General features: G+C 45.3%; 1 protein-coding gene across 1 annotated transcript in view; it reads right to left on the bottom strand.

Annotated features, from left to right (window-relative positions):
• CNTLN (centlein) overlaps positions 1–27,726 on the bottom strand; it is a 503,552-nt gene that overhangs the window by 123,134 nt on the left and 352,692 nt on the right. The window contains 2 exon segments of the mRNA XM_073665439.1: positions 19,630–19,844; positions 20,220–20,304. Of these exon segments, the coding sequence (XP_073521540.1) occupies positions 19,630–19,844; positions 20,220–20,304 (300 nt within the window).

Raw genomic sequence — 27,726 nt, 5'->3', positions numbered from 1 at the left:
CTGTGTTGGGTTAGATGTTTAGTCAGTGAAGAACGGACCTGGTAACCAAGGAGAGGAAGGTGATGCTGGGCAGGGAGCAATGAAGAAAACCGACATACTCAATGTGCATTGGGCCACCCCATGCACTTCCAGACTATTGTTCAGAACAGGAATTCTAAGCAATGGAGCAGCACTTTGGGCCTATAGAGGCATTCTAGACCTACATGGCCATACAGTGGCATGTAAAAGTTTGGGCACCCTTGGTCAAAATCACTGTTATTGTGAACAGTTAAGCAAGTTGAAGATGAAATGATCTCTAAAAGGTATATTGTTAAAGATGACATATTTCAGTTGAATTTTAGGGCAAATAAAGACGGATTTTGGTCCTTACCTGTAAAATCCTTTTCAGCGAAGGAAGGAAGGGAGACACAGAATCATTACTAGTGGGTAGGCGGAGCCCCACAGGATAGTTCACCTCAGATTTATAAAAAGTGACGACCGGCCCCTCCAGCCTAGGCTCCTCCTACTCCCATGTCCTTCAGTCCGTACACAAGCTAAGGAAGAGCAGATAACACCAGCGGAGCAACATAACCTCTTCTGAAAACTCAGAAAAAATGAGAGAACAGGTTATGCATATAACAGAAGAAACCACACAGTCCCAGGTACTACTCACTGGACCTGACAACTGCGATGAGCTGGCAATGCTGGAACAGAGCCTTTGCGTGCCAAACCCAACCCAGATAACCGCCATCAGAGAGGGGTCGCGCCGCATCTGAAAACAATAATAAACTTCTGCCATGGGAGGGTGCTGTGTCTCCCTTCCTTCCTTCGCTGAAAAGGATTTTACAGGTAAGGACTTACCAAAATCCGTCTTTCAGCAGCAGAAGGGAAGGAAGGGAGACACAGAATCATTACTAGTGGAACGTCCCAAAGCAGTCCAGAATTTAAGGGTGGGAAACAGTGGCAGAATCGCCAACACCCCAACAACTTAGATAAACGCGCAACCAGCGCTAAACTCAAGTTAAAGAGATAACCTAAACCACCGCAGCCTGCAGGACCCTACGTCCTAGGGCTGCATCAGCGGAAGCACTGACGTCCACCTTATAAAATTTTGCAAAAGTGTGAAAGGAACTCCAGGTAGCTGCCCGGCAGAGTTGAGCTGCCGAGGCCCCTTGGTGAAAGGCCCACGACGACCCCACAGCTCTAGTGGAGTGAGCCCGAACCTTAATAGGGCAAGGCTCGCCTCTGAGCCGGTACGCCTCTAGGATAGCCGACCGTATCCACCGAGCTATAGTGTCTTTGGACGCCCGCTGACCACGTCGACGACCAGCAGGAATCACAAAAAGAGAGTCCGACTTCCGAAACCCTTGCGTGATTGAAAGATAAAACTTCAAAGCCCGCACTAAATCCAACGAGTGCAAGGCCCGCTCCTTTGAATTCCTCGGTTCTGGACAGAGTGAGGGCAACACGATGTCCTGATTAACATGGAAACGTGACACCACTTTAGGCAGAAAGTCACAACGGGTGCGAAGCACCACACGATCCAAGTGGAATTCCAGAAAAGGGGGCGAGCAAGAAAGTGCCGCCAATTCAGAAACCCTTCTCAAAGAGGTGAGCGCCACCAGAAAGGCCACCTTCCAAGAAAGCAAAAAAAGCGTAGCAGAATCCTTAGGCTCAAAAGGTCTGTGTTGAAGAGCCTCCAAGACCAGATTAAGCCGCCAAGGAGGCACAAATTTCTTCCGAGGCGGAAACTGACGTGTTACCCCGCGAAAAAAGGAACGCGCATCCCTGCGCGAGGCAATAGCTTTCCGAAAAAGCAAGGATAGAGCAGATACCTGACCCCGCAAGGTACTGACTGCCAGACCCTTGTCCAATCCATATTGCAGGAAAGCCAATAAGTTGGGAATGGAAAAAACCCTCGGGTTTCTTGAAGATCCAGAACACCACGAAAAGAAGGCCTCCCAAGTTTTGTGATAAACCCTAGTCGGGTCAAGATTTCGGTCTCAAGAGCCACGCCGTCAAACGAAGAGACTTCAGGTCCGGATGACGAATGGGTCCTTGAGCTAACAAGTCCGGGTGAAGAGGTAGTGGAAACGGAGGTGCTGCCAGAAGCGACACCAGCGTTGAAAACCACGCCCTCCTCGGCCAATCTGGCGCCACCAAAATTGCCGAGATTCGCTCGAGTTTGATCCATCTGATCACCAGAGGTAGTAAAGATACTGGTGGAAATACGTAGATCAGCTCGAACTGGTCCCACGGGGCTACTAGAGCATCCACCGCCACGGCCTCCGGGTCCTTGTACCTGGACATGAACGTCGGAATCCTGGCGTTCATCCTGGATGCCATCAAATCCACTTGGGGAGTTCCCCAACGGGAGCACAGCAGTGCAAACACTTCCGGATGAAGACTCCATTCTCCCGGATCCACTTGCTCGCTACTGAGAAAATCCGCTGTGATATTCCGCACTCCTGGAATGTGAATCGCGGAGATGACTGGAACCCTGGACTCGGCCCATAACATGATCCGAGAGACCTCCATCATGAGTCTGGAACTCCTCGTCCCGCCTTGATGGTTGATATATGCGACCGCTGTCGCATTGTCCGTCTGAACTCGGACTGGCAGACCGCTCAAAGGGACCGTCCAATGGCGAAGGCAGAGAAAAATCACCCTCAACTCCAGGATATTGATCGGCAGAGAAGACTCTTCTGACGACCAGACTCCCTGAATCCAGAGATCGTTCCAAACTCCCCCCCAGCCCGTCAGGCTGGCATCGGTGGTTATGACCGACCACCGTGGAAGGAGGAAAGATTTCCCCAGGGATAACACCTCCGGACGTAACCACCATCCGAGAGACTCTCGCACCCTGCGGGAGATAATGACACTGCGATCCAGCGAAGCCGGCGATCGATCCCAACGGGTCAGAATGAGATCTTGGAGACCCCTGGAATGAAATTGAGCAAACGGTACCACCTCCATTGTCGCCACCATCAGACCCAGAAGGCCATACACCTTCGAAGGGACATTGCCGTCGTCGACCTCATGGCTTGAACCTGGTGACGAAGGTTCGCTTGTTTGTCCGGAGGCAGGGACACCACTGCCCGTACCGTGTCGAAATGCATTCCCAGGAACAGGATTGACTGTGACGGCTCCAGAGATGACTTCTTCCAATTGACCAGCCACCCGAAGTCTTCCAGGTGCTGAAGGGATAGATCGCGAGCTGTCACCGCCTCCTCCGCTGTGGATGACACTATCAACAGGTCGTCCAGGTAGGGAAGAATCGTAACCCCTTGTCTTCGGAGAATATCCATAAGTGGCGCCAGAATTTTTGTAAAAACCCTGGGCGCCGAGGCCAACCCGAACAGCAGGGCGACAAACTGATAATGGGCCTGACCTATGGCAAAACGCAGGAAGCGCTGGTGGGCCCTTCCAATGGGGACATGCAAATAGGCGTCGCGGATGTCGATTGACACCAAAAAATCGTACTGTGACAGGGCCGCCACAACAGAGCGAAGAGATTCCATGCGGAACTTCCGGGTCCGGACATGAAGATTCAACTCTTTGAGATCCAGAATGGGGCGAAACTAGTCCTCCTTTTTGGGAACCACAAAGAGGTTGGAGTAAAAACCCCTTCCCCGGTCCTCTGGTGGAACCGTAACCACTACGCCGTTCTGCAGAAGAGAATCGACCTCCCGCAGCAGAGCAGCTGCCAGCTTGGGCTCGGACGGGATGCGAGACTGGCAAAACCTGTCTGGGGGTCGAGAGTGAAACTCTATGAAATAGCCTGCCGACATAACCCGCGTCACCCAGGCGTCCGATACGTGGGATGCCCAAGTTGACTCGAATTGGAGCAGACGAACCCCCACCCGGGAACCCTCGGGTGAGCACCTGGCGTCAGTCTGCCTTAGCGGGCTTTTTGTCAGCTTCCCGTTTGTCTTGACGGAAATTCTGTTTCCAGGGAGTACTTGATTATTGAGAGGTCTTCTTCCCAGAAGACGAGGGACGACCCGACCCCCAAGAGGGCTGACCGAACCGTCCCCTGGGCCGAAAGGACCGACGACCACCACCGACACTAGACTTGCCAGACGTAGACGCCGCTGCTCTCCGCTGCAGCAAAGCCGTATCCTTTGCTTTGGCCTTAGCAATCAGCTCCGTGAGGTCAGAACCAAAAAGCTGACCGCCCTTGTACGCCAGACTCAGCAAATCTTGCTTGGATACAGCGTCTCCAGTCCACTGCTTAAGCCACAGCGCTCTTCTGACTGTGAAGGCCGAGGATTGCGCTCTGGACAGAACCGAAGTAGTATCCAGAACTGCGTCTCTGCCATATCGGGCCGCCTCTTCCAACAACTGGATGAGCCTTTCTACCTCAGATAACGGGGTCCCATCTTGCCACGCCGTCCGTAGCTGATCCAACCACCGTAGAGACGCCTCACCAGCACACATGGCTCCTAAGGACGCTCGGAATCCATGACCCGCGGGCTCGTAGATGGATTTCGCCGCTAACTCTGTCTTTCTGTCTAGCGGATCCTGCAGACTCGCCTTCCCTTTAACAGGAAGCAGAGAAGATTTGCTCAGCTGAGATAAAGGAATGTCCACTTCAGGAGAGGGAACCCAATTAGCGACCGTCTCCGTGGAACAGGGGTACAGAGCATCAAAAATCCGTGTCCCCTGAAAACGCTTATCCGGACACAGTTGTTCTTTCTCCACCGCCTCGCTAAGCTCATCGAGCGATGGCAGAGTCGACCGAGTCCGACACGACTCTTGAAACAGCCGGGCCGACTTACCAGGGCGTCTCGATACCTCATCAGGCAACTGTAACGCCTCTCTCATAGCCACAATAAAGGCATCCACGCGGCCCACAAGCGAAGCAGAGCGACCCTGCCGATCATCTTCGTCAGAATCGGAGATCTACCCAGCAGAGCTTGTCGGAGTTTCTGAGGCCTCCGTCTCGCTGTGCGGAGGGGACAGTACCGGCCTGTGGCGCTTCTTGCCACGAGAAGTCTGATGGGATTTAGCTGATAGCCAATGACCTAGAAGGCCAGACAGGCTATCAATGGAGCGAGTGAGCGCCTCCACTTTAACATCACTGAGCCCCCCGACCAGCGTTAAACTTGACGCCGTTGAGGACTCCTGCGTTTCAGATACGCGAGACAGATCCTGAAGCGGACCTGGGAGGCGGTCCGCACCTTCTGGACCCTGATCCGACATGCCCTCACACAGAATTTTGTAAGGCTGAATAACCCCTTAAAGGTGTGGTCAGTAACTAGGACAGAGTGATCCCGTACCACAGCCTGTTCTTCCCAGGGGAAAACAAGCTCTGAAGGGTTACAGCTCCTCTAGGAGAGAAAGCTACCCCAGCTGCCTGACAGAGCAGGATTTAAGGGTTAACTGCCTTCGAGGGGTTAATGCTGCAGACTGCGGACAACCTCTGCTTTTTTTTTTTTTAAAAGAGGTGTGCGAGCCCGAGAAATACCTCAGCTGAGAGGTAACAGCGGCAGGTACAGCACAGTCTGACTACCTTAACTGGGTTGCAGAGAGGTGCCCCGCGCTGCGGAGGTGAGAGAGGAACCTTCTGCCTTAAAGACAGAAGCGACTCACCCAGCTGGCCGCGGTGACTGCTCTTCCCGGTCTTTTTTTGAAGTGGACCGTCCGGAATGATGAGAGATGAGAGACGAGCTAGGAGCAGGAGGACGCCGCGTTGTATGGCCACCGCGCATGAAGAAGCCGGAAGAGGAAGGGGCGGGAACCGCTCCGGCGCGCGCTTAGAGCTCTTCCTGCCCGCGAAAGACAGGCAGCCGAGGGGACGCGAGGCCACGCCCCCCGCCGCCGTTCAAAAAAGCGCGCGGCTTCTCCGTCCTCCGCTCCCGCTCGTCTGACACATCACTGCAGGGGTTCCACCTGCGGATAAAAAAAACAGCAGCCACCGCATTGATTAAAGTAACAGCGGCTGCCGCAGCAGCCGCTGAAGGACTCATACATACTGAGCACTTACCCAGCTGAGCGCCACAGGGACCCCCAGGGATGTGTGGCGCCGTGGCCCTTAGCTTCCCTCACGGCGGAGCACGCAGGGACCCCACAGGCGCGGTTTGCGTCTCCGCCAGGAAGCGCCCTGTATCCCCCGGGGCCGGCAGGGTTCTGCGGGGACCGCCTTAGGGGGTACGCAGATCCGCCAGGGGAGGGGTGGGGGTCTCAGCAGCGCTGAGACCCCCTGAGACCTCTAGACCACGGGGGGTCCAGGTCTCCGGGACAAAAATAAAAAAAAATCTTCTGAGGAGCTGCAAAGGCAGCGACTATCCTCTGCGACCTCAAATTTTAGACTGGAGAATCATGGGAGTAGGAGGAGCCTAGGCTGGAGGGGCCGGTCGTCACTTTTTATAAATCTGAGGTGAACTATCCTGTGGGGCTCCGCCTACCCACTAGTAATGATTCTGTGTCTCCCTTCCTTCCCTTCTGCTGCTGAAATATATATATTGTCTTTTTTTTTCATTTTAAAAAATTACAATAAGGGAAATGGGCCTATGCAAAAGTTTGGGCACGCTTGGAGATTTGTGTGCTTTGATAATTTTGACCAAGGTTTCTGACCTTAATTAGCCTGTTAGGGTTATGGCTTGTTCACTACCATCGTTAGGAAATGCCAGGTGATGAAAATTTCCCAGCTTTATAAAAACCAAGCCTCCTCTAACTTTATGCCAAAAAATCAGCAGCCATGGGTTATTCTAAGCAGCTGCCTAGCACTCTGAAAATGAAAATGGTGGAGGCCCATAAAGCAGGAGAAGGCTAAAAGAAGATAGCAAAGTGTTTTCAAGTTGCCCTTTCCTGAGTTTGAAATGTAATTAAGAAATGGCAGTTACCAGGAACAGTGAAGGTCAAGATAAGGTCTAGAAGACCAAGCAAAATTTCAGTGAGAGCTGTTCGTACGATTGCTAGAGAGGCAAATCAGAACCCCCGCTTAACCTCAAAAGACCTACAGAAAGATTTAGCAGACTCTAGCTTTGTGGTTCATTGTTCTACTGTTCAGAGACACCTGCACAAATATGACCTTCATGGAAGAGTCATCAGAAGAAAACCTCTCCTGCAGCCTCACCATAAAATTCAGCATCAGAAGTATGCAAAAGAACATCTAAACAAGCCTGATACATTTTGGAAACAAGTTCTGTCGACCAAAAAGGTTAAAATAACAGTCTTTGGCCACAATGATCAAAGGTATGTGTGGAGAAAAAAGGCCACCAAATTTCAGGAAAATAACATCTCGCCAACTATTAAGCATGGGGGTGGATCAGTCATGCTTTGGGGTTGTGTTGCAGCCGATGGTGCAGGGAACATTTCACGGTTAGAGGGAACAATGGATTCAATGAAATTTCAACAAATTCTTGATGCAAACATAACACCATCTGTAAAAAAGTTGAAGTTGAAAAGAGGATGGCTTCTACAAATGGTTAATGATCCTAAACAAACATCAAAATCCACAATAGGCTACCTAAAAAGGTGCAAGCTGAAGGTTTTACAATGGCCCTCACAGTCCCCTCTTCTGAACATCAATGAAAATCTGTGGCTAGACCTCAAAATAGCAGTGCATGCAAGATGACCAAGGAATCTCACAGAACTGGAAGGATTTTCCAAGGAAGAATGGATGAAAATCCCTCAAATAAGAATTGAAAGACTCTTGTCTTGCTACAAAAAGCTTTTACAAGCTGTGATACTTTCAAAAGGGGGTGCTACTAGGTACTAACCATGCAGGATGCCCAAACTTTTGCATTGGTCCATTTTCCTTTTTCGTCATTTTTAAAATGTAAAACATTAAAAAATATATATTTTTTAGCCTAAAATACAAAGGAAATCTGTTATCTTTAACTTCAGGCCTTTTAGAGATCATTTCATCTTCAACTTGCTTAACTGTTCACAATAACACTAACTTTGACCAGGGGTGCCCAAACTTTTACATGCCACTGTATATGTGGGTTGGAAGGAGTTCAAAAGGGAATGACAAATTGTTTAACCATGATTAAAAAATAATGGACATAAGGGCATCTGTGAGAAGCTCCAGGTATGTCTGCATTCTATACACGTGTTGTGTCTCCATTACAAACTAGTTTTTTTTCCAATGGACTTGTACATAAAAGGATATAATGTAAGACAAAAAAACTGAATTTATTGATGAATATCGTACAATATATTGGTCATCAGTCAGCTTAAGTGAACTACAAAATCTGTGTTAAAACTTGTGGAACATTTATAAATCTACCATCTACATGTGATATTGCCTTGAGGGACTTTTAGTGGATTGAAAACTACTGACTGGAAAAACATCTGTCTCGGTCTATAGTATTCTAGCCTTTGCCAACAAAACCATCTTTTGGGGATCACTGAGCGATTTGGATATGAAAGACGCATATGTTGTTACAAATAAACCTGATAAAGAGCGCCACGTTCCACAGAACAGCCCACGCTCTCAGCTCAGTTTAACCATTTTAAAGGAAAAGACCTTAACCTTCTAACCTTCGGGCAAACCAATAATCTGAATATAAATAAGAAGGATACAAATTATGTTATATATAAAAAAAGGGATGGTCAAGGACACAGCTAACAATGTGAACACTAATTCACTTGAAGAATTAACTTTTCTATTCTTGCATAGAAAAAGAATTATAACCAACACAAAAAACTACCATCTAGTATCCGCAGATATTAGTGACACCCCAAATTAACAATTGGACATAAAAATACAGAATACTACATTTTGATCCCTCTGTAAAATATACAATACACTGGCCATGAAATTTCCTGGTGAGATTAGCTCTTATATCTGGGGGGAGGGGGGTTCAGCAGATATAGACTGTAATATCACATGGAGGACAATCAAATTTTGTATATGGGCAGGCTAGAGGCCGATACACCCCATTGTTCTGGAAGTGCGAAGGTAGATCCAACAAATATATTTACAGCCTCCGCTTTTGAAAGGTTTTAGTGATTTAAGTGGTTCACTATAAGAATGGGTACATAAAAAGCTAAAAGCTATCCTGATAGTAAATACATTGGTTATTTAATTGCAATAGTAAAAAGTATATAGGACTTATTCAAACCTAGTAGCAAGTGGTTAGGAATCTATAGATCCAGGGCTGTGGAGTTGGTAAGCCAAATCACCGACTGACTCCTCAATTTCCCTGACTCCCGACTCCACAACACGGCCTCACTACTGAGCATGTACATAAAGTGCAGCACAGATCAGGAATAGAACAGACATTTATAGGACATTTCATAACTTTCCCAAATTCTTATGAGCAAATTTACAGCACATACTGCATTGTACTACTGTACCCAATGGATTATATATTTTAGGAGTCGGTCTATTTTATACCAACTCTGACTCCACAGCCCTGTATAGATTCACTCACATTGACAGCAAAGACTGGCTAAAGTTAGTAGAAAGCAGTGCCTATTGGGTACATGGACTTCATATCGGGTTATGAGCGCTAATCAATGACAGGCACCAGACCATTTCTAACAAATGATACTTTAAGTGCAAGATGTAAAGTAAATCTGTCATGGTTTTACAAAGTGAATCTATAAGATGCTCCTAGTATTGTGCTATAGAGTTCAGGGCGCCATTGAAGAATGCTAGTTACGGTGTCTCATGACTGGAAAGGCACCATGCGGTTTTAGTCATGTAGTGCATCTTTTCCAATCAAGCCTGAAGGCAATATAATTAGCATGCAGCGGACACCCTGGAGTGGCAAGATGGGTGGGAGCAGCACACTGCAGCAGGTGCAATAGTACTGACTCAAGAGTCATACTATGAGCAGATAAACTATTTATTAAAAGGGGGCCTGTCTGGTGACAGATTTCCTTTATAGGGCACTCGTCAGCACGATTTTACATATAGAGGTAGTTGTATGCCTTTACCGACGCTTGTCACTCAATACAAATTATACTATTTTTTTCGTAGAGAACAGAAATGTCAGTCATAAGAAATCTATAGTACAGTCCGTATGAAAATCCAGCAGAAAGTGCACTGTGGGCGTGGTAAGAGAAGTCCGAGTACAGTGACACGACCCCAGTGCGCTTCCATTCTGATTTACATATGGCTTGTATGCTCGATTTCTAATGACTGGCAAATCAGATTTCTACAAAAACTATCATTTCTATTGCCCATACAGCTATACCACTACTTCCATATGTAAAATGTGCTGAAAGGTTACTCTAAACAGCGTTCCTAACCTGATCAACCTGGTTTCCTCTAGAAAATCTATAGCATACCTTTAGGAACAAGTCTAAGCTAGGAGTCAATTTAGCAATATGATTAATAGGTGGGTAATAAAAAGTAGATAAAATACATTGGTGCCAGCAGCAAATTTCTGGAGGCTTCCACTATTCAACTTTTTACAAGGCATTGTCTCATAAGGGCAATATATGAAGACATGCCCATGTCACAGAGAAGGCAGGCCCATGTCACAGAGAAGGCAGGCCCACGGCACAGAGAAGGCAGGCCCATGGCACAGAGAAGGCAGGCCCATGGCACAGAGAAGGCAGGCCCACGGCACAGAGAAGGCAGGCCCACGGCACAGAGAAGGCAGGCCCACGGCACAGAGAAGGCAGGCCCATGGCACAGAGAAGGCAGGCCCATGGCACACAGTGTTTATCCCAATAGGATAAAAAAAAAATCGGATTGCACTCGGACCAAAGTTATTCACTGAGACAATGCAGATTTGCATATTTTTTCTCAGCTGTATTTAGCATGAGAAAAAAGTCACAGCATGCTGCAATTTCACTCCGCAATCCGTACAGTACGAGAGAAAAAAATCACATGCCATGCGGACCATCAGTATGGCATCTGATTTTTAAGGATACATCACTATTCTGTAGCATATGAAACTGTAAATGGTCCTGTAAAAGATTAATAGCTGCAGATTATAAACCGATGGAGGAGAATGGGACCGTTTTTTTACACGCTAGTGTGAGTGTACCCTTAAACAGACTTTTTGATGTTCAGAGAAGAAAGTTGTTAAGACTATTATGTTCGCGTAAAAAAAAAATCTGACAAACCCATTCAACATTATATGGACAAATGGATTGGGCACCTAAAAAAGCTTTCATGACATCCCATTCTAAATCCATAGGCATCAATATGGAAATAGGCAACACTGTGTAGCTAGAACAGCTTCTACTCGTCTGGGAAGACTTTCTACAAAATTTTGGAGTGTCTGTGGAGTGCCTTCCTCTCTGAAGAGACTATTTGCATATTTCCCAGAGGAGCAGTGCGGCTTGAAAAGTCTCCTCACCTTGACGTGCTTAGCATGTCGCTTTCCGCAAGGAGAAACGTTACTTCTTAGATACCGGTCTGACGCCGCTCACACATTGCACTGACGAGGGGAAGTACCCCGAAAAACAGTGTCTGCAAATTGAGTTTCTGGTCTTGGCATTTATCCTAAGTCATGTGACAAGGCTCGTTAAAGGGTCGATATTGACTTTTAGGATTGCTACTTCCAATAGGTGGCACTAGAGTTCTAGTTCTCTTCCTCTCTGAAGAGACAATTTGCGGAGTGTCTGTGGGAATTTGTGCGGACAAACACTTATGTTGGATGAGAGGACTTGACTTCATTCTAGTTCGTCATAAAGGTGTTTGATGGAATTGAGGTCAGGTCTCTCAAAGTGGGGTCCAGTCAAGTTCTTTCACACCATAATCCAACATAGAATTGTCCAAATTGTCTTGGTATGCTGTAGCATAACGATTTCCCTTTAGTGTTAAAAAGTAACCTAGGTAAACCGTTGAAAAAAAAACCCCAATAGCATTATTCCTTCTCCAGCATAATTTACATGTGGCACCACGCTGTCAGGCAGGTAGAGTTGTCCTCCTATTTGCCAAACCCAGACTTGTCCATCAGCCTGCCAGGTTATGAGAAAATCGAAGTTCTGAATGAGTGAATACTATGGTTTTACAGTACAGACCAAAAGTTTGGAGAAACCTTCTCATTTAAAGATTTTTCTGTATTTTCAAGACTATGAAAATTGTACATTCACACTGAAGGCATCAAAACTATGAATTAACACATGTGGAATTATATACTTAACAAAAAAGTGTGAAACAACTGAAAATATGTCTTATATTCTAGGTTCTTCAAAGTAGCCACCTTTTGCTTTGATGACTGCTTAGCACACTCTTGGCATTCTCTTGATGAGCTTCAAGAGGTAGTCACCGGAAATGGTCTTCCAACAATCTTGAAGGAGTTCCTAGACATGCTTAGCACTTGTTGGCCCTTTTGCCTTCACTCTGCGGTCCAGCTCACCCCAAACCATCTCGATTGGGTTCAGGTCTGGTGACTGTGGAGGCCAGGTGATATATATATACATATATACACACACACACACACTGTGTGCAGAATTATTAGGCAAGTTGTATTTTAGAGGATTATTTTTATTATTGATCAACAACTATGTTCTCAATCAACCGAAAAGACTCATAAATATCCAAGCTTAATATTTTTGGAAGTTGGAGTGTTTTTTTTTAGATTTGGCTATCTTAGGAGGATATCTGTTTATGCAGGTAACTATTACTGTGCAGAATTATTAGGAATTTAATAAAAACCAAATATAATCCCATCTCACTTGTTTATTTTCACCAGGTAAACCAATATCAGTGCACACAATTTAGAAATAAACATTCCTGACATGCAAAAACAAAAAAATTAGTGATCAATATAGCAACCTTTCTTTATGATGACACTCAACAGCCTTCCATTCATAGATTCTATCAGTTGCTTGATCTGTTTTCGATCAACATTGCGTGCAGCAGTCACTACAGCCTCCCAGACACTGTTCCGAGAGGTGTACTGTTTTCCCTCCCTGTAGATCTCACATTTTATGATGGACCACAGGTTCTCTATGGGGTTCAGATCAGGTGAACAAGGCAGCCATGTCATTATTTTTTCTTCTTTTAGACCTTTACTGGCCATCCACGCTGTGAAGTAGTTGGATGCGTGTGATGGAGCATTGTCCTGCATGAAAATCATGTTTTTCTTGAACGATACCGACTTCTTACTTACCACTGCTTGAAGAAGTGGTTTGATTGTTCGGTGATCACGCTTCAAAAGTTTGGAAATTTCAAGACTGCTGCATCCCTCTGCAAGACATCTCAAAGTTTTGTACTTTTCAGAGCCCGTCAAATCTCTCTTCTGACCCATTTTGCCAAAGGAAAGGCCTAATAATTAAGCACACCTTATATAGGGTGTTGATGTCATTAGTCAACACCTCTCCTCATTACAGAGATGCACATCACCAGATTTACTTAATTGGTAGTTGGCTCTCAAGCCTATGCAGCTTGGAGTAGGACAACATGTATAAAAAGTGTCATGTGATCAAGATACTCATTTGCCTAATAATTCTGCACGCGGTATATATACAGTATATATATATATATATATCTTTAAAAGGTCTTAAAATTGGTTAAATGTAACCTCAGTTGAACAACAACAAATGACAAATTACAATGTCATTATAATGGAAAAAATTAATATTGCACACACTGCTTCTGCATTTTTGTCAAGTACAGCCTTACAGTATCCATTGAAATTAAGAGTGTAAGGGTGCATTTTCACTGAAAGATGATCGTGAAGAACTGTTTTTAATAGTGCTTGTTTCATGATAATTTTTCAGCGTAAACAGGCTGCCGATCACCAGATGAACAAGCAATTCATTCATTGAGTGAAATGATGTTTTGCACACTGCAAAAGATCATCGTTCGATGCACAGTGGTGCATTTTTCTGTATAAACAGGACTCGCACTGCCAACAACCATGGCAGCCTATGCATACTGGGCGATCTACTACAAATGGGTCAGTGCACATCGTTTGCTTTGGCCTGCCTGTGTAAACAGCCTATTAAACGACTGCCGATCAGTAAAGGATTACTGATTGGTGGTTGCTTAGTGCTGACTGTTTGTCAGTGTAAATGGACTCTCAGTAGCAGCCAAGTGCTGCTAAGCAAACATCCATAATTAACTGTTCATCAGCAAGTGTGATTACCTCTATAAGGCTGGAGTCACACTAGTGTATAAAAATAAATCGGTCCGATGATGATCCAGAAAAGTAGGACGAGTGTCATGTGCTTATAATGCGATTTTTGTCACCTAGCATCCGAATGACATGCATATGCAATCCGTATGAAATGCGTTTTTAACATCATCTTTTACATACTGTAATTCTCTGTAATTTAAAGCTAGTTATCCAACTAATAACGCAATCTTATATACAGATATAGCTAGAATAGATAAATACAATAAATAGATAGATAGAAAGATGTCCGTGAGATACATAATTAGTGCCGTGTGTGTGCAGACAGCTGTGAGCTGGTCTTATTATGCTGGAAAGGGCCCAATAACCATGGAGCTTCCTAGACTATTAATATCAGCTCACAGTGGTCTGCTTAGCCTTTACTGGTTATTAAAAAGGGGGGACCCTAAAGAAAATGAAGTGGGGTCACCCCTATTTTTTCTGACCAGCAAAGGCTAAGCAGAGAGCTGTAGGATTATATTAATAGGCTGGGAAAGTCCATGGATATTGGCCCCTTAACCAGCATAATAAGACCAGACCTCAGCCGCCCCAGAAATGGCACACCCATTAGATGAGCCAAATGTGGAGCTTAGACTTGGCTTTTCCTGATTGCCCTGGTGTGTTGGCAAAAATAAGAAATAAACACACACACAGAAAAGTCCTTTATTTGTAAAAAATCATTCTCTGACAATTTCCCTCTTTCACCCATTTATTTAAAAAAAATAATCCACTCTGGTCCGCCGTAATCCAAAAAATGGAGGTCCCACGACGATTCCCTTCTTCTTCTTGTATGGAGCCCCATTCAGAGAACGAAGCTCCATGGACTGGAGCAGCAGCCAATGCCGGTTCTCACGTTGTGCTCCGCCGGTTTCTCTGCTGCGCTCCCAGGGCAATCAAGAAGAGCTGAGGCAAAGCATCTAATGGATGCTCCAATGCTGGGGCACCTGTGGGCTGGTATTTTTAGACTGGGAAGGGCCACATATCCGTGGACCTTCCCAGCCTATTAATATCAGCCCACAGCTATCTGATTTGCCTTAGTTGGTTACTAAAAATGGGGCTGACCCCATGTCATTTTTTTTAGGGTCCCCTCCATTTTTGATAACCAGCAAAGGCAACGCATATCACTGTGGGCTGATATTAATAGGCTGGGAAGGTTCATGGTTATCTGGCCCTTCCCAGTCTGATAATATAAACCCGCAGCTGTTTGCTTTCCATTAGCTGGTTATGAAAAATAAGAGGGACCCAACGTCATTTTTTTTTAAAAATTATTTATTTAATAGGTGAAGTAAGGCTAAATACCCCTTAGTGCCACATGAAAGGTATTAAAGGGTGTTAGTTTATTATATGTAGTGGGCATGTGACATTAAATTGCAACATTACATCTATCTAGTCTACATACATGTATGTATCCATTCTATCCTGATGGTTCAGCTTGTGAATTTACTGTACTTGGATGATGAAATTTCGGGCTTCCTTTGAGATGTGTGTGTAAAAATCGGACGGCACACGCATGTTCCGTGATGGGTGCAATTTTTTTCTCGCACCCATTAACTTGCATTGGTGAGTGCGATCCTATTCTTTCAGACAATCGCAGCATGCTGAGATTTTTTTTCTCTGTCCTATCCAAGCTGATAAAAAACTTGCAGATGAGCACTGACTTATTTAATAACATTGGTCAGAGTGCAATGCGATGTTTTCTTGCATTGCACTCATTCGTATTATATACCAGCGACAGCAATCCCTAAAAGAAGATGATCTGGCAGCTTTCTAGTCTGGAGCAATCAGAAGCCTGTTAAGACAATGCCAAGAAAAAAAGACATGATCAATGATCTTACAGAGATTGTTGCTGCCTATTAATCTGGAAAGTGTTATAAAGCTATTTCCAAAGACATTGGAGTCCATGATTCTACAGCAAGAAAGATTTTTCACAAGTGGAAAACATTCAAGACAACTGACAATCTTCCCAGGAGCGAAAGGGTTGCCAGGAGAAAGCCTTTTCTTTCTAAAAATATCATGTTAGGACGACTGAAGCTTGCTAAATTGGATCTGCACAAACCACAAAACTTCTGGAACAACGTTCTTTGAATAGAGGAGATCAAAGTGGAGATGTTTGGCAATAATGCCTTGCGCCATAATTAGTGAAAAACCAAGCAGAGCATATAAGCATAAACACCTCATACTGACTGTCAAGCATGGTGGTGGAGGAGTGATGATTGGGCTTGTTTCAGGACCTGGGTACTTTGCTATACAGAAGGAGTTGATGGTTGACTCAAAGACGGCAGAGTATTTTAGAGTTTAATGTTAGGCCATCTATCCAAAAGTTAAATTATGGCCGAAATGGAATCATGCAACAGGACAATTATCCCAAGTACAGCAGCAAATCTACATCACAATGGCTGAAAATGGAAAGTAATCGCCAGACCTCAACCCAATTGAAATGCTGTTGCGGGACCTTAAAGAAGTTGTCCACTATTTGGACAACTCATCCTCATACCCCACGCTTGGCCCTGATGAAATAAAAAAGCTTATACTCCCCCCCCCACTTCCAGTGCCAGTTCCGTTCCCGCGGTGTCGGCACTCGCGTTCTCGGGGCTTCCGTGCGGTTGTTGGGACATATGAGTCAGGCGCCCAATCAGCACTGGCGTCACTATCCCCGTCTTTGAACAAATTGAACATGATGAGGAAGTCAAAGAGCAGCTGCAGCCCGGACTTCCCCTTCATGTTCAATTCGACAGAAAACGGGGACAGTGACGCCTGCGCTGATTGGGTGCCTTGCTCACGTGTCACAATAACAGCATGGAGGCCCCAGGACCGCGAGTGCCGACAATGCTAAGAACAGCGCTGGCACGGGAGGTGAGTATTACTCTTTTTTTTTTTTTTTTATCGGGGGCAAATATTTAGATCAGGAAGGGATTGTCCTAGTAGTGGACAAACCCTTAAAGAGATGTGTGCATAAACAGATGCCCTCAAACTTCAATGGTCTTAACCAATATTGTAAAGAGTAAGCCAAAATTCATACACAAAAAGACTATTTTCAAGTTATTGCTTCTAAAAGGTAGCCTAAAAAACTATTGATTCATGAGGTGTACGTTTCTCCATTTGGCCTAAATATATGAGAGTATATAATTTATGTGTTATTCATCTGAGGTCGTATTTTCCCGATTTTAAGACCTTCCAAGAACCAGTTTTGTTTTTTAAATATTATGTCCTGATATATAAACCATAAAATTTAATGAACGTGTACTTAGTTTTACTTATGACTTAAAAGAAGCATAATTTGTCTTTCTATACATTCCCATTTGCGGAATACTTTATACCACTCTATCCGACAGCATTGTGCTTGGTGATGTAATGCTTGCATGTAACTCTGACACATAGTTTGATTGCTGATGTCAAGGGTGCATTCAGACGTCCGTGCTAATCTCAGTGTCCCGACCTGAGTGTGACAGCTTCATAGAATTATATGACGCTGTTACGCTTGGGTCAGGAGATCCGTGGCATCCATGAATTGGGGTTCGATCTCAGACCAATTTGGGCTGTGTGCCCACTATGCATGTTTAAGCGTTTCCGCAGCGGCAATTTCGGTGCAGAAACACTTAAAAAACGCTTGGTAGAAGGTCTGCCATGTTCCCCAATGATAATCCGCATGTGCTGTGCACATGCTGCGGAAATTTCCGCTGCGGGTTATCATTGCGGAAAAATCCGCAGCACTACCAATTATTTTGCGTAAAAGCGGCGTTTTCGCCGCCATTGACTTGCATTGGAACGCATGTAATCCGCATCACTGGATCTGTACATGCGGATATCATGCGTTTCAATGTGCGGATGGTACCCGGGTTTGGAGAAGAGGAGACTCTCCTCCAGACCCGGGTACCATAGAACCTGTAAAAAAAAGAATAAAATAAAAAACAAAATATTATACTCACCTTCTGATGGCCCCCGGAGCCCTTGTCTCGGCTTGCCGGCAGCTCGTGGTAGATTAAAGGACCTGGGGTGACGTCATTTAGTCATGTGACGGGTCACGCGACCGCTGACATCAGCAGGTCCTTAAAAATCTACCGCGAGCTGCCGGCAAGCTGAGACAAGGACTCCGGGGGCCATCAGAAGGTAAGTATATATTTATTTTTTACCATTCTTTCTGTCACACTATATAAATCCATGCCGGTTGCATGGATTTATATAGTGTGAAGTTGACAAGCACTTGGAAAGCGCTTGTCAACCCACATGTGGAAATGCATGTGAAAAACGCTTCACTTTCGCTTGTCCCTGGCAGGAAAACGCATGTACAATCCGCATGCGTTTTTACTGCCAGGGAGATGCAGAAACGCTCAGGAAAAAATCCGGAGCATTTCCGCATCGTGGGCACTTAGCCTTACATGGAAGTCGGAATGCTAGAGAAGTTTTATGCTACATAAGTTTTGGAACTCGGCAACTCTACTCTCTAAGTTTTTGTGGTCTGCCACTTAGTGGATGAGTTGCTATGGTTCCTAAACACCTCCACTTTTTAATATTACAACTCACAGTCAATATTAAAGGAGGAAGAAATTTCACAAACGGACATATTTCAGTGGCATCGTATTATAGTACCACGTATGAATTCAGCAAGAAATGTTTGTAGACGCAGACTGTGTGGCTAGGTATTTGACTTTACATACTTCTGGCAATGAGACTGAATGGAAAACCTGAATTCAATGATTAAGAGGTGTGTCCCAATATTTTTGTCCATGTCAGGTCAGTAAGCAGAACCCCCCCCCCCCCGTAGAATGTAATAAATCTTAACGGTTCTGTTTTACATGAGATTTTTATGGATCTCACAAACTTTCCCACTGAGTAGAACAGGGCAGCAAGGTACGCTAGTCTTCTCTTCAAAAATGATGTCAATGTGAACAGAAAAGAGGGCCTAATAAACATACGATTTTATACAATTTTGAGAATGGTGCCATATAAAATAGTCTAAGGAAAGCTCAGGAGTCCATGAAAAATAAATATATTAAAATAAAATAAAAGTGCAGAAATATTAAACTCCAGAAGAAAATGGCAGCATTTTGGTGCAATAACTGACACCCCCCATTCCCCAGATGTATTTTCATGTTAGCATTTTTATGTAGCATTTACTTCTTGCCACAGTAATATATGCTGATGTGGCATCTATAGTAATAGAAGACATTGCACCATAGTGAGTAATCGGCGGTGCTACCGTTACTTATCAAAGTGCAGACTCAGCGCACCATCAACAGAAACAACAGCTGCCCACCAAATAGCATGTGCCTCAAGAGAAAATCCATTCTACTGACTACAACAGGGGAGACAAGGGTCTGTGACCAGATGGAAACTTGCAGAAAGATTCTTAAATAAGGATGTTTATGGTATTACATAAGGTGCTAGAACAGCATATAGCAGTACATTAAAGCACCGGGGTCAATTATCTACTCGTTTGTTTGACGGGAATAAAGTGCATGTTACATTAATATTCTTTTGCCTGCTAGAGGCCGAGAAATACAGAGCCCAACATAAAAAGCACAATATTGATGTGCTTGGTGTCTTATTTAAGCACAGTAATTATTTCAGTAATAATCTTCCTGTTACTTGCTAAGCAAAGTACATTCCTTACCTTTGCCATCTGCTTGCTGATTTGAAGTCTTTGGTGTGCCAGCTGCAGTTCAGACGCTAGTTTTATTTTATCTTTCTTCAATTCATTCATAGAAGCAATCGCTGCCTGCTTCCCTTTGTGTAACGCTGATACTTGGTGTTGTAAGGATGCAACTCTTCCCAGCAATGATGTCGGAGAAATGCCAGAGTGACTTTTTGGCTTTATTTCTTTCCGTGCTAAACACAAGATCACAAAATAAGAATTCTGCATACATACTTTATAAGTATTGCAGAACTGTGCTCTAAAGTTGGACCCAACTAAAAAAATACCTACATGGAGTTTGTACATACAAGTAAGATTTTTTTTTTTTTGACAGGTTAGACTGGAGAGAATCCGACCTTCTTCTCGTTTCACAATATCAAACTCTGTTCACATAAGTGTCATGGATTCAATATATAATCGAGCAAAGACAAATATGAAGCCATTTTTCAAACAGGTTTTAAAAAATCCTGATTGACATGACTACCCTCTAAGGGTCCGTCAGGTTCCCATTAATGTTCCTTTATTTGTGACATTAATAAACTCAAACTCAATGACAAGTGGATACATGCCTCTGACTGCTGATGGATTACACTTCAATTTCAAATTGCATCTTTTTCCGCTGGCCTTCTTGGATCGTTTGAAGGGTAGGCCATCCTTTAGAAGAAGAAACAAATATACATCTTTCAAAACATTAGGAACAGAATAACAGAACTTTTCCATTTACTCCCAAAATGTCTGACTTTGTTACTATACAGCCTCAATAAACAGAATTGAGTAATCGTATGAACATAAAATTTATGGTAACTTCACGAACGCCTTGTTTTACAACTTTTTTGCTGAAATTAAGTAAAAGCTTATAATAAAGTCTACCTCATCTAGCTCTCCAGGGATGTTTAGACTAACCCCAATAAGAGCAATAGCCACATTACTAGAGAGCAGGTTTTTATTTATTTTTTTACAAGCAATGTTTGAGCATCCCCATGAATGCCAGATAACAATAACTTCATCTCAAGCGGTTTCCCAACGTCACACTTTGTGAGACAAATGAATGGTTAAACAAAGCAAAAATTCATATGTATGGGGGAATCGGGTGATATCTGTGGGATTAACAACCATTTGGCCAGACAGTTATCTATGGTGTATGGGCATCCAAAGTAACTCAGCTGCTGATTAAACATGGGTACTTTAGAACCTGCCAAAACACATCTGAAAAATCCACAGCTTTATAATGAAATAACAGAAACAATAAAAAAGTAAAGGATTAAAAAAAAAATTAAATGGGTTAACTTGGGTATTAGCAGAAAACATAAATAATACCTTAAGGCCACGGCCTCACTATCAGTATTCGGTCAGTATTTTTTCTCAGGAGTGGGTGATAAATGCAGAATTGGTGACTTGTTTCTATTATACCTTTTCTCGGATTGTTCCTCACCTGGTTTTGGCTCCCACTCCTGAGAAAAAATACTGACCGAATACTGATAGTGGGGCTGTGGCCTAAGACATTCATCAGGCAAGGGCTACACATGGAAAAGATTTAAAGAGGTATTCCCATCTCCAAGATCCTATTCCCAATGTGTAGTAGGCAATAATAATATTAGCAAATACCTCCCATTAGAAATGTAGTATAGCTTTTCTGATTCGCTATGTCTCTTTCCTCATGTGCAGGCATTGCAGGACCTTAGGTATCTATGGTTACGAACACTAGCAACTAGCTAACTAACTGTCCCTATATCAGTGGTCATAACTATGGATACCTAAGGTCCTGCAATACCTGCACATGAGGAAAGAGACATAGCGAATCAGAAAAACTATACTACATTTCTAACTGGAGGTATTTGCTAATATTATTATTATTATTACACCTACTACATATTGGCATAGCATCTTGGAGATGGAAATACCCCTTTAAAGAGGACCTGTCATGGGTCAGAGGTGACAGACAGTTGCCCTGCAGTGTGTTGCAGTAGATCTCTACATTTTGCATTGCAGACAGTTTCTTAGATAAGAGGCTGTCTTTAGGACAGAGCGGCTACCTCTCTCTTGCTAATTAGCTCTCTGGCCTGGGTGTATATATGACGCGCCCCCTGGGCCGTGTGTGTGTGGGGATACCCGGAACCGGACCTTTTGTGGATGCTTGGGGTTGTAGTCCTTGCGTGGCGGGGACCCGGTCCCGTGGCTCAGGGTGGTCAACCCAAATGGCGGTCTATTTATAGGGTTTTGTGATTAAATGTCCAACTACGCCACCTGTGGATTGCAGTCAGAGTGAACCGCCGCTGCAGGGCAGACCGCTGAGGCTGGTGTTGTGGGTGCAGCAGAGGATAGTACAACTCCCCACGGGAGGAGTATAGCCTCAGGGCAGCGAGTGCGGATGTTGGGGGTGATAGTGTGCGGGAGCAGCAGTGACGACACAGAGTCCTGTAATGCAGTCCAGGGTATTTACTCACAGTTCTTTATCCACGTTACTCCAGCTGGTCATAACGTCCCACGTCGCACTGTGCTCACCAGGTGAGGGGCTCGGCCTACTCCCAGATAACTTTGGAGCGTTTCACAGGACCCCCTTTGTGTGTCCTTTCTCTGGCCTGTCATACACCACCAGTGACCTCGTTTCTGTCCGGCTGCCTCGGGCCTTCTCGGGTAAACATTGGTGCCGTTTCCCTGACCCTATGTGGTGCCTTCCTAGCGGGTGTAGAGAGGGGCTGCGCCACATAAAATGTCACAGCCTCCGGTTTCTAGCTGAGGGTAGTTCCCCGCCTCCACTAGTTTCGGGGACCGGTCTCCCCCTTTGGCCTGACCCCCCTATGCAGGTAGATTCGGGCGTGCGGTGGCGACTCGCCGGTCCACACCCCTGGGGTCCCTTCGTTCCTTGTTCCTGGAGCCTCCTCCGCTCCTCTTCCTTCCTTCTCCTTCCTCCAGGCTCCGGCCGCTCTCTCAGGCCTGCCTGCGGAGCAGAGCTCGGTCTGAGTCTCTGCTCCCTGTCTTCTCCTCTGACTGAACACAGAACTAAGATGGTGCCCACCTTTTATACCTCCTTCTCAGTGCACCCAGGAACTGCCCTCTCCCTCCTATGCACTACAGGGTCCCCCTTCCTCGGTGTTCCCTCCCCCCCACTCCAGCCAGGGACAGGGACTGTCGTGCTCCACTTGGAGCATATCAGTCGCCCTGCCCCCCGGATATGTGGTGTAATGCATGCAGGTGTCAGGGTCCTGATCCACACTCCATCCTTACCTGGAAGTGAGATATCGCACATCTGGTTCAGATGCAATACCTCGGTAGCGACCGAACCCTCGGGGCGCTACATATATACCTGGTGTGTCTGAGAGGGAGTCGCCGGCTATATCCATTTCTACTTGTGAAGCTTAGCAGAAGCAGTACTTCGTCCTCTCTGGAGCTTGAGGCCGTGTGCTTATTTGGAGTTCATCTAAAGCTAAGCCATTTCCCCTGTTTTGTCCACCCTTGTTGTCTAGAATTTAGTGGAGGTTGACTAGTGCTCATCTCCTTCCATCCCTAGCTGTAGCCTTACCCCAGGGAGAGTAGAGCGAGGGACGTGTGCGGCGATTGCTGAGGAGGCAATATAGGGACAATAGTTGAGACAGGGTGACGCTAGACCAGACTAGGAGGTCTCCACTTCCCTCCTTTCCCTAGTGTCTGGGCTCCCTTTCCCTTTGTGTTGCACTATGTCTTCCCCACATCTGGCATGACAGGACCTTTCACCAAATTTTTCATGTTGAACTACACACACGATGTAATAGTAGCTGCAGAGCGGAATAATAAACAAATCCTTATTTATTCCGCGTCTCCGTTGCAGAGATATTAGCAATCAAATATTTGGTACTTAATGAGTTAACTTAATTCCAAGCGGGTGTTATTAGATAGTTTTCACTGGGGGAGTGTACTTCTGCCTCCTGCATGATGTTGACCAATCATAAACAGGCATCAACACAGAAGTGCATAACGACCTGTGATGATCTCATCAGGGTCACATCACCTGAATCCACAGGTCCTGTCAGCCGGCGTGTGCAGCCTAAATAAACACTGAAGATATATTACACAGCACAGAAGTGTTGAAATATTAAAGCGGTTGTCCAAGACTAACATTGATGGCCTATCCTTAGGATGGGTCATCAAAGTCTGATCGGTGGGAGTGCAACACCAGGCACCCCCAAAGATCATCTGATCTTTGTGTCAGCCGGAACTGCTCAGTTGCGGAGTTGCACAGCTTCGTCGACAGAATAGTGGCCGTGGCCGGGTACTGCACATCCACCTCTTATTTATTTGAATATTTGAACATGAGACACAGATAAGTTAGATCAGCATATTTCCGAATTTGAAGTTAATCCTGTAAAACACAACAGAACCATATTCTTCACTTATTTTTCCCAGAACTAAAGACACTGTCTCCATGACAGAACAACATGGTTTCAAAATGAAATATTTTAACTCCTAATTAGTTTGCCACTAGCCAAAAATGTGGTTGAGGAAAGCAATTAAATTTGAATTAAACATATTTCCCATAATCAATTACATAAATTTGATATGGTAATACAAAACAGTAATGTAAATCAAGTTAGAAATAAACTAACCATAGTGAACCATGAATGTAACTATTGAATTTATCATCACAAGGCCATCTCATTGCATTTATGACCTATTGTGTCAATGGCACACTGATAAGTATGACTGCATGTGACCTCAGGAGCAAACAAAAATTTTAAGTGGCATCCGCAGGCTTTTACATAAGAGTATTATAAATTAATGTACTGTGCCCTGTGGGTTGTCTTCAGGTTGACAAACACAAAAATATCAAGAGGCCGTATATTTTAATAATTCTAATGAAAATTTAAAATGATTGACTATTTTTTTTTTGCTTTTTGTGTGAGTTTATTTATTTTGTATTAGGTAGATTTATACATAGCAGATTTGGTGAAGAGTCGAATTGTGCAAAGACAGGTGCTTTGCAGTGCTGGGGTCCTGGGTTCAAATCCCACCAAGAACAACATCTGCAAGGAGTTTGTGTGTTCTCCCCACATTTGTGTGGGTTTCCTGAAACTCCTGTTTGCTCCCACACTCCAAGCACATACTGATAGGGAATTTAGATTGTGAACAGTGATGACTATGGGTCCCATTCATCTAAGCATTAATGCTCGTATTCAGGCATAAAAAGCTTTGAAAAATTGCATAACTTTGGCGCAACTGGCGGCTGCGCTAAGATTATTTGACTTTTGGCATTCTGACACCATTTTCGCCCAGCTCCGACAAGGTGGGCGTACCGTGGCATGACGAGCAGTGGCATTCACTACGCCAACAGGAACTGGAGTAGGATTTGTGGCGAGGTGCACGCCATTCATCTGGCGCTCTTGATTCATGAAGAGGTGTACAAGTCAGACTCTGTACCATCGCCTCATGAAGACCGGCATGAACATTTATATAGCCCTAGTGATGGTGCCGGGCCGGTCGGTGCAGGGGATGTCACAGTGGCAGTGACCCGGTCCGTGACCCAGAGAGGTCAATAAAAGGGGATTATAGTTTTTATAGTTTAATGTTCGTGACGCCACCTGTGGTATGCGGCTATATGGAGCTGCCGCTGCGGTGCAGATCCTCTGGAGATGATGGTGACGCAGCAGAGTTGGGACAGATCTCCACATGCAGAGCTTAGCTCCAGGGCACAGATAATAACCAGTCCACAACTTAATGGCGGTTTCCTCTTATCTTTACTTGCGGTGGTTGGGCAGACCGGGGCACGGGTACTAGCTGGTAGTAGAGGTCTGAGCGGCCTAGAAGCAAGTTGGGAATCCACCTCGCCAGGTGAAGCTGGAGGCCTTCCATTTGCGCTAATCTCTTTGGCCCTGCTGCGGCCCTCGTCCCTGAGTAAAACGTCTTTGTGCTCACCCGTATGGCAGGCAGCTCGGGTCTTCCAGGAGTGTCACTCCCACGTGGCGGTGCTGGGCCCTATCTGCTGCTGAGCCTCTGGGCGTCTGATTGGGCCAGGAGACCTGCAGTCTCCTGCCCTCCGGTTTCTGCTGCTGGGCCTTCAGTGCCCCACAACCTCGGACTCCGGTGTCCAGTTCTTCTACGCTCCTCTCTGGGGTGAGCTGCCATGCAGCTCCACTCCCAAGGTCTTTCCTCTTCGCTGTCCTGTCTTCAACTCCTCTCACTAACTCTAACTAACTCCGCCCCCAGATTCCAGTTGCTAAGAGGAGGAGCTCCCCTAGCTTGTCTGGAGCCAGGAAAGTGTTGCATGCTAGTATACCTGACTAGGGGACCTCTGCTTGCTTCCAGGCATGGCATCACCTCTTGTGAGGGAGGCAATGCCACTGTGGCAACCGGACCCCTGGGGTGCCACATTCCCCCCTGGTTAAATTCAGTACTCCCGGACTGAGGATACCTTTTTGAATTAACAATCAACAATAATAACAATTCACATTACAAATAGTTTACAAAGTCAAAAAATACAAAACAACCCAACCAAAAATTTATAGCAGTCATTGTGGCGCTTAGTATTTAAGCCACAATCCGGGGATTGTCTTTTTCCGGATAATTGAAATTTGGCTGGTGGGAACTGCATCAACCCACTTTGTATATCGTCCCTGGGCGTGGCTTCAGGGCACTCTGTCCTTGGGCCTGGTCTTCAGCCACGCCTGCGGTTTATTTTCAAGGCCACTTATTAACTATATTCAACATTGTCCTGACCACACCTAGTCCTGTGGTCCAAATGTCCATACATTTACAACTATATATATCCAGGATTATTTAACGGTTACAACTATATAACATACATTTTTATTCTCTTACACTTTAGTTCCTCCAGCGGGCAGGGAGCTGACCTTTAGTACTATGGGTTGATCTACGCAGTACACTTGTTGCCACTGACCTACCCTGGTCTCTAGTGTCTATAGCTGGTGTGGTGGGTTCAGTGTGAACTACACTACGTGTAGTCTGAGGTAACACCGGTAGGCTGGGTAATCTCCTACGAATTCTTTGGCTCATCCTGGGTACGACAGGTTCACTGCCAGCAGAGGGTAGATTCTCCTGATCTGCTGCTGATGAAGCATCTGTCTCTGGGGCCGATTGGTCTCCCTGCTGTTCTGAAGCCTCTGCAGCTTCCGGTGAGAAAGGTCAGGACCGATACCACAATTGCTCTTGTTCACCTGCGTCCAAGACCAGGGAAATGCTCCAAGGACTGTCTGGACCATTTCCTCCACTTTTTCTATGGGCTGAGGGCTGTCTTGGTCTTCTTCTTTGTGTTTCAACTGTTCAGGGAATATCTTCAGGTGGTCTCTTGAGACTGCCGCTGAAGTTTCCCCTCCATCTTTACAGATGAGGCACACTTTAGTGTTACCGTAATTCGAGGGTAGGACGGTGTATGGCTCAACCTCCCACTGGTCATCTAATTTATGGACTCGTCTCTTCCTCTTGAGTACCTGTTCTCCAGGTGATAAGGGTACTGCAGGTGCGTGCTGATTGTAAGTTTTCTCCTGCTTCTGTCTTGCCTGGGACAAACTTCTCTCCACACATTCTTGCACCTTTTGGTATTGTTGCTGCCGCTCTGTATCCCAATCTGCATCTGGTGATGTCTCTGGTGTTAAGACTCCCATGTCTAAGTCAATGGGTAACTTGCCAGGTCTTGCTCTCATCAGGTAAGCGGGTGTATAGTTGGTGGAGTTCACCGGGATGTGGTTATATAGGTCCACCAAATCTGGTAACCTCTCTGGCCACAGGCTATGTTCTTCAAGGGGCAACGTCTTCAACAGGTCTATCACCACCTGGTTCATCTTCTTGCACAACCCGTTGGTCTGGGGATGATACGGCGTCGTCCTTATTTACTTGCAGCCATACAAGTTACAGAATTCTTGAAACACTTCTGCTTCAAAGGCTGGACCTTGGTTGGTAAGCACTCGTTCAGGGTAACCGTGCGGGCGACAAAAGTGTTGTTGAAACGATTTGGCTGACGTCTGATCTTTCACTGCCACTACTACCAGGAACCGGGAGTAGTGCTCTATTATGGTGAGAGCGTAGACATAGCCTGACCTGCTTGGGGCTAGCTTCACATGGTCCAAGGCTACCAGTTCAAGTGGTTGT

The sequence above is a fragment of the Phyllobates terribilis genome, unplaced genomic scaffold (assembly GCF_046119375.1).
Source record: "Phyllobates terribilis strain yellow unplaced genomic scaffold, ASM4611937v1 Scaffold_1__5_contigs__length_1240528914, whole genome shotgun sequence".
Classification (NCBI taxonomy): Eukaryota; Metazoa; Chordata; class Amphibia; order Anura; family Dendrobatidae; genus Phyllobates; species Phyllobates terribilis.
The sequence above is the reverse complement of the archived record's forward strand: the minus strand, read 5'-3'. Positions and strand labels throughout refer to the sequence as shown.